The following is a 12,410-nucleotide window of genomic DNA, read 5'->3' on the forward strand; positions in this document are numbered from 1 at the left end:
CTTAGACAGCTTTATTTACGTTTAACTTTCTCTGGAGATGCATAGAAATAATGAAATGCAATGCCTTTCTTCAACATAACCATGTATATAACATCTAGTCCTGCCTGATACATAAAGTAAATTTGATAAGAGCAACTCAAATATTATAATGATTAATGTTGGTTTTTTAAAAAATTACAAAGCAACCTGTGGCAGCAGATTCACAGAGGAGAAGTGCGATCATAACCATTTTTTGAGGCCAGGTTTTCATTATGTTAGATGTGCTCTTCCATTTTTATGGGAAAACCTGATTATAATGAATTTGAGAGGCACCATGGAAATAGCACAATGAAGGGCTTTTTTGGCACGAGGCACAAGCATTTTGGTGTTGAGGTTTTCAGGTATAGAACACTCTGCTCATGTAGTTTTGCATGAATCCCCTGTCTTCTATTACTGCATAGTGATATTCTCCTTAGTGAACAGAGATTTTCTTCTGATAACAAATCTTATCAGATTTAACATTAGAGCATCTACCCTCAAGATCAGTCCAAGGTGTAAATAAGACATGGACAAAGGTTGTTTTAATTCCCCTTCTCTTCTAACTTCATTGTATTTTGGCCTCTCAAAATCTTCCTTTTCTCACTCTGACCAGCTTATTCCTCCTTCCCACCTCCCTCACTCTCCTTGCTCCTCTCAAAGCTTCAAAACAATGGCTTTAGTGAGCGATTCTTTCAGGGTCCCATTCTCTTCTAGGGACAAGGAACAGAGACCAAATAATTAGGACTGTCATTGTGTTGACACTCAAGAGAGGGTTAGGAATTGGACATAAGGAAATAAAGAGAGGAATGGTTTTAGGTGTATGGAATAGTTACATTCATTCAAGCAATCATTCATTTATTTTCGAGGAAAGAGAAGATAGAAAAACATCTCCTTATGCTATCCCACTCCAAAAATGTAAGAAGTGTACTTCCTTCTTCTTATCTACCTTGCAAAATCCCTAAATGAACCGAACTTTTATTCCATGGCATTAGGAACCAAAATTATTTTAAAGTAACAACCACAGCAATCGCTACTTGTATTGCTGAATGCTTACTTTGGTTAAAGCAATGTTCTGAGCACTTTGTGGGAATTAACTCAGGTCATGCTTAGAATGACTCCACACGCTGGGTGCTCCTATTACTACCAAGGAAACAGGGCACAGAGGGAGTATTTATCTTGCTTGACTAGCAGAAATAGTAGGAAGGGACTGTTTTGGGGAAACAGTCCAAGGCAGTGTGACTCCAGATTCATACTCAACTACTGTGATATTACTATGAATTAATTGTGGACAGGAGATAATGTGATAAAAACAAAATGCAACTAACTGAAAGACTGTAAAAAGAAATAAAGAGAAAAAGATTAAAAGTAACACTGCTGATCAAAATGCACTGTTGAACATATGTAATATCCAAAATCTCATGTTTTTTCCTAGAATCAGAAAAATACCTTTGCCTTGAGGTATCTACATCCACCAAGAGTATCTCTAGGCTGAGGTTTACTATAAAAAACACCAGGGAACCAAGATCTGATGGAGCCCATTTCCTTGGCAGTAGTTCCCGAATCTTAACACAATAGGCCTTCTTTTATTTTTCATTTAATTCTGGGGTCTAATTGGGGCCTATCCAAAATTGAAGTATGTAAAGCCAATGGCCAGTACTTTGGAGTGCAAATCTTTTGTGTGTGTGTGTTTGTGTGTATCTTAGCATGAACCACTGCAACTAATATGTATTCTTTTACTTTAAGGGGCAAAGGACCACTGAAGCATACAACTGAAGTGATCTATGCAGCTAAAATGATATCAGAATCAGGATCAAGGATGGACGTCCTGGCTCGGCAGATTGCCAACCAGGTGAGTTCTCTACAGATAGACCTGGTGAAAAGTCCATGCTAATCGCTCTCTGCCGTGTGACCTTGATTAGAACAAAGTTGGATTTTTAGTCTATTGGATCAATTTTTCCTAAATTATTATTAAATTATTTTTTAATTTTATTGCATAATTAATACACAAGCAGTGAACAATTCATTCTAAGGACACTTAATTATTTCTTAGGGCTTTATTATCATTATTATTATTATTATTTAGGGCTTGATTATTTCTTAGATAGTTTGAGCTTCAAATATATTCAGATTACTTTAAATATCAGCTTTTTGAGTTTCAAGTGTACTCAAATTATTTTCACTGGGTATAATATCCAATGTTAGTATTTTTTCCTTAATATCTTAGATTTTTTATTTTTTACTCTTCAAACATCAATGCCTTTCAGAATTCTATTATGTTAGGTTTTCTGTGTCAACAATATAGTCTGGCATTCTATGTAAAATTACAAGACAAACAGTAATTAGTAGAATACTAAAATGAAGATATAAAATTTGGAAAGTGTGTAATCCTTATAGAGACTGAAGCTAAAAGTTTCTGAACACTTGGTTTCCTTTCTTCAGATTTCTCAAATCTCTATTCCAATTTTCTAAGCCGCAACTACATTATTGGAGTTACCTTTTGTCTAACTTTAATTGAAAAATCTGTCAGTTTCTTTAGTTAATAAATTCTATTAATATTTTAGACCAAAATATAGTATTCCTTTGCAGGTTTTACATTATTCAACTTCATAATACGTATTTATCTCCCTTTGGGATAAAAGCACTTTTCTTTTTGACTTTGCAACTATTCCATATTATTTCTTGGTTGTATACTTTCAGGGAAACTTTACTGAGGGAAACTTTATTGAGCTGTTTCTTATTATTTACTCTTTTTATCCTCTGTTTTTTGAAACATGAACTTTCTCTTAGTAGATATGTGGATATAAGGGAAGAGAAACAATAAGGAATAATAATAACAGAAACAAATATTTCAAAACATTCCTTGAATATATATATATTTTCAGTATTTTGCTGCTTTAAGCATTATAAACATTTTATTGATATTTTTAGTATTTAGTATTTACAGTTAAAAACAAACTCTATCCTAATATAATTCAAATCTAATGTGAATAAATGATTGAAGCCCAAATCCGCCTATGGTTTTCTGTATTTTAGAATTTTATTTCATTCACTTTTATGAGAGAGTAAATAATAGTAGAATAAGTGAAACCGTAATGCATCAGACAGATTTGCATGTACTGATAACTTTTTAAATTCCTACCAGTGTGTGTGCTTCAGTTTATTTTGGAATGTACAATTTTCAAAGTTCAAATAACTGTGTCACTGAAGTTTTTTTCTTATTTTGATCTTCTTCTTTAATTGTATGAGATCACTTTGCAGTAGGTACTTTTAAAACATAGCTTTATTAAATTATGCCATTTTTTTAGCATTATTTAAAATGCATGGGAGAAAACAAAAGTATCGTCTCCCTTCGAGATAGTTTTTACATTTTAAGAGAAGTGTAAAGAAACAGTCACTGACTGATAAAGAATTATGGATGACTCTGTTCAGCCATGCCACTTCGTACAATAGAGTAGTTTCAAATAAATTACTTTTGTTCTGAACAAATAGGGTTGTGAAGAATCAAAATTGAGAATAAAGGAACTGCCTCTTACAGCGATCATCTGGGGAGATTATCTATGACTGTGCTTCTGATATTGTTTGATAGATTAACATAAAAAATTTAGAAAATAATATCTGAAATTGTGGAATACATATGAATAATATAAGCAAGGCGATTTTCACAGTGTTCACGTATGTTATGAAAAAAAGTCTGCCAGAACGTTGGCTGTTTTCTATTTTTGAACAATCTATTAGTTCAAAAAAATTTTCCAAATTTTTATGATTCTTTCTCGTATGTTTTTTACTAGAGTGTCAGAAGGTCAAACATCAGTCAATTTTCAATTCTACCCAATATGGACTTGTGATATATGTATGTATGGTGTTAGACCAATTTAGTTTCATTCTATAACGTTTCAGAGTCAAAGTTCATATGTAGAGAGAATAAGATAAAATCAGATTAATTCAGGCTTCTATTTCTGCCTGCCTGGACTTTCTTCTCTTTTTTTTTTTTTGAATCCTTCCCTGCTTTGCTTCCTTGAATAGATGTTTGTTGTGTTTAACCACATACAATTCACTACTCTGGCATTGCCATTAGATAGCTAGGAAGAGATGAACTATAAAACCTGTTTAAACAACCAGAACTCTAATGTAAGCTTACTTGTCCCAATTACTCAACATCGCTTGGGCTTTAGAAGTGTCTTAAGATGGTGTGGTAGATTATATATGCCATCCAAGATCATACTGTTTAAGTCCTGTAGAACTCTGGTACAAATCTTGTCTCCATTAGACAGTATACTCCTAAAGGACAAGATATGTTAGCTATCATAGTTCGTAAACATGTTCCTCATAAATAAAGAGAATGGCAAATTAGAGAAGTACTCTTCTTACAAATCCAAGATTCCAGATTCTTAGCACACATCTGTTTCTGTGACTTGATTCTACACTGTAATTCATCATATTAGCAGATATTCTAAATTAGATGAACTGGATAACACCTCACAAGGAATAATACACAAAAAGATATCAGTTGGTTATAGAAGCAGGATACCCCACATAGAAAGAAACGAATAGGAGCCAAAATGAAATTAATATCTGCTAACATGTTTTGCAGGAGGAAAGGACAAAATTAGACTTTCTGACCCCTGGGTGGTGTGTCTGAAGCCTAATACTCCTTCACTGTAATTTTGCCAAAGCAAAGATATCCCCGTTGTTGGCTGAGTACTCCCGCCTAATCACAACTGAACACAATTAAAATGAATTTTCAGTGTTAAATACATTGAAAGCCAATGCTAATTCAAGAAAAGATGACATTTAAAAAGGAAGATAAAGAATTACAAGCCAAATCATACACAATGCACTCAACTATGAACAAAACAACCTACAAGTGTAATTTATATTGATATTTAACAAAATGTTATTGGTGACTAGCCTCATTTTAATTGTTTCCCTGCTGAAGTTATGAAAGTCGAGAATTTTTTGTAATTAAACTATACTAAAAAGAAACTTCTGAAGTGTTCATGATATCATTCTAACATGTCTCCTAAGGATATAAATCCTAGATGCATCTTGTGCTGATATGTGTATTTTGATACTATTATCTGTCTGAAATTTATTTTGAGCAGAGATATAAATACTTATATTTGTTCTCCAGATTAATAAATCCCTACTTTATAAAAATAAATGCCTTGGATGTTCTCAGGAATTAAATAGGAATGGGTAGAAACTAAATATTTGGTGTGTTTGTATCCTTGAAATAATAGTGTCCTGTTTAAAGGCATGCTGTTTTACTATTTTTTTCCCTTTATTGGATCTTTTTCATATAATGTCTTAAATGCATTGAGAGTGATTATATATTCAGTTTTATTTCATGTGTACAAAACTATGGCCATAGGAACCAAAAATAAGGTGTTTGAGGGTTCATGGGGAAGGAGTTATTTGGTATAGGAGGGGAAAAGGAAAGATGAGGAAAGTTTCTCCTTACAGGTGGCTATCTTGAACCAAAAATTCCAAATAATTGAAATTTGTCTGAGTTTCCACCATCCTTTCTGCATTCTTATTCTATATACAGGGTAAACATTTTTGTAAGTTTGTTTCAACCCAAGTAACTCTTCAGTTGACAAATTTCAGATTTCAGGAAGGGAGATGATATTTTTTGAATTGTAATCTAATATATAGGGAAGTCAATCCTGAGAATTTCCAATGGAAGTCAACATAAAGCTGAAAAGTAGATTGGGCCAGAAATTTACACCTATTAAAGGAAAGGAGCTTTCATGAAGATGGAAAACATCCTTGTCTTCCATTTGTATTAGTGTTCAAAGTATACGTCACCGATAGCATTTTCTTATTGGTCATATGTCCAAACCAAGATGAAACTAAAAATGAATTTGAAACAATTCTTAAACTTAAGAGAATTTTTGTCTAAATAGGGAGATATGACAAAATTTGAACAGCATATATAATTTCTTGTAAAACAACATTTATGCGTTGAAAAATGCCAAACCAGTTTCCTAAATATAACTCTCACAAGTCAGCGTGGCCAGTCTAGACCATTTGAGTCAATGTTGTCCTCCATTGCTGATATCATAAAAGAATTCCATTGCATTTTTTAAGCATACTTCCCTAGATACCTTTCTTTCTGTGTTTTAGAGACCTCAGTTTTGTAAAGAACAGCTATGAGAAGCATACAAAGAAGAAAAACTTTCAAAGCATGCTGAGATTTCCACGTATGATCATCTCAAATCAATAACTGACCAAATTTAACAGATAGGAGAGAGGGAGAAAGCACTCTTTATTGAGATAGTTAATAGAACAGGAAAAATTGTTTTATAGTAGGCAAGATGGAGTATGAAATACTTGAGGGTTATATGTGTTGTGTGTGAAATATTGATAAGATGATGAGATGGGCTGGGCAAATGTAATAGGTATGTGGATCTTCTGAAGACAGGGCTGAATGATAGAGATTTAGTAGTTTTTATTTTGTAAGTGATAGATGAAGCCAGAGCAGCATATACTATTATCCAAGGAGAGGGCAAGAATGAAAAGATAACCAAGAACAAAAGCTGAGAACACCAGTAGGGGCAGCATTGAAAATGTTTTAGAAGGAATGTTAATGAACAAGGAAAGAGAGAGATGGAATTACAGGGTTGAGGGAGGGTTTTTGTTTCGAGGGAATTTATGTTGATAGATTCAAGGATAGAAAAAGGAGACATTAAAAGTGCAGAAAAAGAGTGGAGTATTGGTGATCTGTGACCCTGAGGAAGGTGAAATGAGACAGCCTCTGGGCTGGAGTACAGGTGGAAAAATGAGCTCTGAGGGAAGAGAAAGGTCACAGACACAGACTGCCTTTGCTATCACTGATTGCTTGAAATTTCTATTCTAGAAATTCACAGTGACACCTAATACTTTTCATTAACAGACTTTGCCAGCTTAGCAGAATTTAAACTGTTGTCTGTAATTGCAAAAGTCATTTTAAATGTGTCTTAAATAAAGTTTATATTCCAATATGGGCAAAAAATAGCTTAAGCTTATGGAAGAAATGTACTTAAAAGTATTCACTTTGTGAATGCACCCTTAAAATTCAAACTGAAAGGTAATAAATGTTTTTCCCTTCTCCTCTCTTTACTAACTCATGTGTTCTGTATTGGTACCAAGCATCTCACTCGGAGAATGCAAGCTGGGCTAATCTGAGAAAACCAGTTAGGCTGACATGCCATCTGCTTGCTTGTAGTGAGTGTCCCAGTGGTTATAAAACTTAAATTTAAAAAAAAATTGTATGCATTAAGAAGCTAACCAGATGTCCTGGTCAACATCTCCGCTCTTAATAAACTGGCAAATAATAACCAAAATGTGTTAGGATAGTCTACCACTTGATTTGCCTTAAAGTCCCTAGCAGTGTTCCTTTAAAAGTTATTTTTATGCAAATTTTATTCAAAAAAAAAGTCAAAGGTTTAAATATTCTACAAATCCAGGGCCCAAGCTTTTTCTATCACCTTCATGTAAAAATATAAAAGGTGGGGAAAACATTATTTGCTTTTAATAAAGGAGGTTTGGTAAGTAGGAGAAGGGCATTCTTATTTATTTTATTTTATTTTATTTTATTTTATTTTATTTTTTGTGAGGAAGATCAGCCCTGAGCTAACATCCATGCTAATCCTCTTCTTTTTGCTGAGGAAGACCCGCTCTGAGCTAACATCTATTGCCAATCCTCCTCCTTTTTTTTTTTCCCCAAAGCCCCAGTAGATAGTTGTATGTCATAGTTGCACATCCTTCTAGTAGCTTTGTGTGGGACACGGCCTCAGCATGACCGGAGAAGTGGCTCGTCAGTGCGCACCCGGGATCCGAACCCCAGGTCGCCAGTAGCGGAGCGCTCGCACTTAACCGCTAAGCCACTGGGCCGGCCAGAGAAGGGCATTCTTAAAGCGGGAATGATTCATTTTCCTGATTCTGCTTCTAGGCAGCCAAAATCAACTCGGAAAGGCTTTCCAAATGTCAATGGGAAAGAAGACATTAATAAATTTTATTGTATAGAATTTATCAATTAGTATGTTTTTCTACTTCAGTTATAAAACCAACTGCCATCTTTAGATGTAACCAAGATTCCCATCAATTCTGCAAATGAAGGGTAGGTCTGGGTCAAGCAACTTTTAATTTCAAAAGTTCAACTTCAAATTTTCCACTCATTTGACTCCTTCTTTCATTAACAGAATTCTAGACTCTTCCAGTATGGCCTTGAAAGCATCACTTGAGAGACTGTATATTTTGCTTAAACTTGGATGATTGCAACATTGGTTATTGGTTAAGAATCTAATTATTAACTTCAATTTTATCAGAAGTTGTATAGTGATGTTAGCATTTAAAGAAAAAAATCCACACTAATGCTTTTTATAATTTACAAATAAGAGAGTCAATTTAAGAAACAATTTACAAATCAGAGTGGCAATTTGCTGTTTACAATATAAGATAAAACTGGCAGGAAGACTGATATTTTTCCTAGACCATAAAGGTAGGGAAGTGGAGCTAGATCACGTGAGTTTGAATATGAACTCCACTGCTTATTATTTGGGCAAGTCAATTAACTTCTCTGTGCCTCAGTTTCCTCCTTTGCTGAATGGGGATAATGATAAAACGTACCTCATGGAGTTGTGTGATTATTAAAAAAGTTAATATAAGTAAAGCACCTAGAGTAGTATATGACAGATAGAACACTATATGTGTCAGGGATTATCACTGAGTCCATCCAGAGGAACAAGGACTAGATAAGACCATTACTCTGTGAGGACAGACAAAGAAAACGGTGTTTTGAATGAATGTCATGTAGAAGAGATCATTGTACAGTGAATGAAACAGAAGAAATTAAATTCAAATCTTTAGACAAATCATATACTCTATCCAAAGCTTAGTTTGCAAATGTGCAAGATGACAATAATTAGATCTAACTAAAATGATACTGTGAGTACTAACTTAGAATTGTGCACGTAAGGGACATGGCACAGTGCCTGGCACATAGGAAGTACTTAATAAAGATCACCTCCCTGTCATGGGAAAACAATGAAATGACTCGCCTTTCATCATTATAAGTAATTCTAGATAACTGATTTTGAAATTAGTTAGTTATGAAAAAATTGGTCTTTTACAAAATCTAAGCACTCTTCACTTCAAAACAGCACTGGAGGCATAGTGTCCCTATGAATTCTTTTTCCTTGAAACTGTGCAGCCCACAGTATTCTGTGATAGAAAAAAATTGCACTCCAAATTCTCTTAAGTTTAGTGATTTAAAATAAAATAGATTTGAAAGCAAATAGATATGGGTTCAAATACTGGCTCTAACACAAGCTCTTCAATCCTGGGAAAAGTACCATGCTTTCTAGATTTCTGATTTTGCATCTATAAATTGGGGAAATCCCTTCCTCTTCCTTCTTACTCTCCTCTTCCTCCTCCTCCCCTTTTCCCCCTTTTCTCTCAGTCTTTCTTCTTCTCCTTCTCCTTTTCCTCCTTCTTCTCCTCCTTGTTAATTAGTTACAATTTAATCTTCCTGATGAGATTTGGCGGCTTCCCCTTACTTCCTTGTTTAAAATTTAGGAAACACCCTTAATGTCAAGGTCTCTCTATCATCTTGTCTGATTATCTCCCTGGCTGGTTATCATGTATCTATATACCCATTCATACGTCCATGCCTGTTTAGCAGACTGATAGTATTTCTGCAGAAGAATTTATTTCTTTGCTACCTTTGTTGATTAACTTTGACTCAGGGGTCACGTGTTCTCATCTTGTCCACGCATTCTGTAGCTATGTAGATGAGTCTATTTAGCAAATATAAAAAAGAACAAGATTGCCAGGAATTTTCCAACAACACTCTAGCTTATTACCTGGTAGGTAAAAACGGAAATGCAAGAAATGCTTTCTGGTCTTTCATCCCACTTTTTTTTGTTTTTTTCTTTCTTTCTTTATTTTTTTCCCCAATGCAAGGAAGCTGAAGTAAGCCAGCGCACTGAAATGTGTTTCGGAAGGACCTGCAGTTTTCTTTTCTTTTTTCTTTTTTTATTTTTTCCCCCCAAAGCCCCAGTAGATAGTTGTATGTCATAGATGAACATCCTTCTAGTTGCTGTATGTGGGATGCAACCTCAGCATGGCCAGAGAAGCGGTGCGTCAGTGCGCGCCCGGGATCCGAACCCGGGCCGCCAGCAGCGGAGCGCGCGCACTTAACCACCAAGCCACGGGGCTGGCCCTCATCCTACATTTTAATTTGCATTTTAGGCCATTAGAATTAAAGTTTTGTGACAATAACATTTTTATAATTATAGAAGTAATATATATTTATTTTATGATATGCAAACGGATAAGAAAATGAAAATTATTGATTTTATCGTGTTTATTTATTTTCATATATTTATTTCCCAGTGTGTTTTAAACACCAGCACAACATATTTTTTACACAATTTTATTGAGATAGTATATGAAATTTTTAATACTGAGATTTTTCACCTTCCAAAAACATTTTCCTATACCCTTTGAAAATATTATTTTCTTGAGACTATAATATCACCTTATACAAATATGCATTCTTATTTAATCTTGCCACTATTGTAGGACATTTAACTTATTTCCAAATTTTGCTACAATAAGTAATGCTACAATGAATAGCTTTGCATATAAATTACTGTTCATATTTCCATGTCCTTATGAAAGTGTATTTAAAGTGGATAATAAAATGTGGGAGACTGTTTTTGGTAAAGAAATTTGATACATCTCTAAAACGTGTATTGTCTGTTTCTTGGCTCCAGGTAGACCTATAGCTGTTATATAAGGTGGAAATGGTTTCTTTTGTCTGTAATAGCTAAGAAATGCTGAAAGTAAATGCTGAAAGTAATAGAACATAAGATATGCTTTGTTGCAGATTTTTTTTATGTCCATATAAATAACAAAAGCAGACAATGCAGAACTATGGATCCCAAGGAATATTCTAATAGCAACTCTAGGTGAAGGGAATAATTGTGTTTTAAATATTTCTTTCGATTTACCTAAAAATATAATCTGAAATCTTCTAACCTTATCATAAATTAAAGGCAATTACTTTATGTGCCTTTTCATGTATGGAAATTCCTTTGCTATTTCTTTTGTCTATGCTGAAGTAACTAAGATTGAAACACGAACAAGCTCTTCTAACGGTAGAAGCATAGCAGAATCTACATGGGTTTGATCTGAGCAATGAGGCTCAATGAAAATAAAGTTGCTGCTTTACAAGGTACCTGCAATGCCAATCTTTACTCGCTCTGACCTGCTTATTGTTTATTTTGCTATTTTCATTTTTATCTTTTATGCTATTTAGTGTCCAGATCCATCGTGCAAACAAGACTTGTTGGCCTACTTGGAACAGATTAAATTCTACTCTCACCAACTGAAAATCTGCAGTCAAGTTAAAGCTGAGATCCAGAACCTGGGGGGAGAGCTCATCATGTCAGCTGTGAGTACTGCCCAGCACTTACGCTATCACACGTGGAAGATGCTTGAAACAAAGCAGCTACACTCCTCCTCACCCCACCAAATCACTTAGGTCCATGTAGGTTAGAACAAACTCAACTGGAGTGTATAAAATTGCATGCAATTAGATTAGCAAGAAATCTTGCCAGATTTCTTAAAGAAATATTAACTGGTACAACTTGTTTTTATTTACTTCAGAGATTTTAGAGTGAATCAGGTTTTGTAAACCACTTGGGTAAGAAATGGATGTTAATTTGGAGCATGGTTTTCAGACTTCAGAAAGTGTACAGATAAAACTCTGAACTGAGTCCTGTAATTTTTTTAAAATAAGTTCATGTGGAATTGCAAATTAGTGAAATAATTGCTTTACTATTATTAATTGATATTCATTTTCCCATTATTCCTTTCTATAACATAGAAATTCAGGTCTTCAAAACTTTTATTTCTATATGTAATTGTAGAAGTGGAGTCTGATAGGTCATTATAGATTTAGAGGAAATTTCATAAATTCTCTGGTAAGCCTGTTTCAAACTGCTATAAAATGACCATGGTAGAAATAATGTCTAACTATCCTTCTCATCTTTTAATAACAGTAGATAATTTCTCTAGAGTGAATATGGTAATAAAATAATGTTTGATATCTATATTGGATTTGGTTATCAGTGACTTTGAGAAGGACATGGGCCAAGAGTATAAATTTAAGTTAAAGTGAAACATCATGAGCATTCTAGGAAGTTATATTCATGAGAGTAAATTTTTAAAAATGATAACAGCATACTCATAAATTTGTAACATCTGGGATTTCTATAGCCTGACATTGTGCTTTCCCTCAATGAACTAACATTCTTAAAAAGAATATAGTTGCAAAACCACAAGCAAAGAATTACCATCAAGAGTAGAGGGCAGCAAACTAATCCTTATTGACTAGCTATCTC

The 12,410-nt window shown here is 34.1% G+C and overlaps 1 protein-coding gene across 1 annotated transcript in view; it reads left to right on the forward strand.

Annotated features, from left to right (window-relative positions):
* Positions 1-12,410, forward strand: part of CTNNA3 (catenin alpha 3) — a 1,506,614-nt gene that overhangs the window by 1,427,011 nt on the left and 67,193 nt on the right. The window contains 2 exon segments of the mRNA XM_058544370.1: positions 1,762-1,867; positions 11,324-11,458. Coding sequence (XP_058400353.1) covers positions 1,762-1,867; positions 11,324-11,458 — 241 coding nt within the window.

This window comes from Diceros bicornis, chromosome 6, assembly GCF_020826845.1.
Source record: "Diceros bicornis minor isolate mBicDic1 chromosome 6, mDicBic1.mat.cur, whole genome shotgun sequence".
Lineage (NCBI taxonomy): Eukaryota > Metazoa > Chordata > Mammalia > Perissodactyla > Rhinocerotidae > Diceros > Diceros bicornis.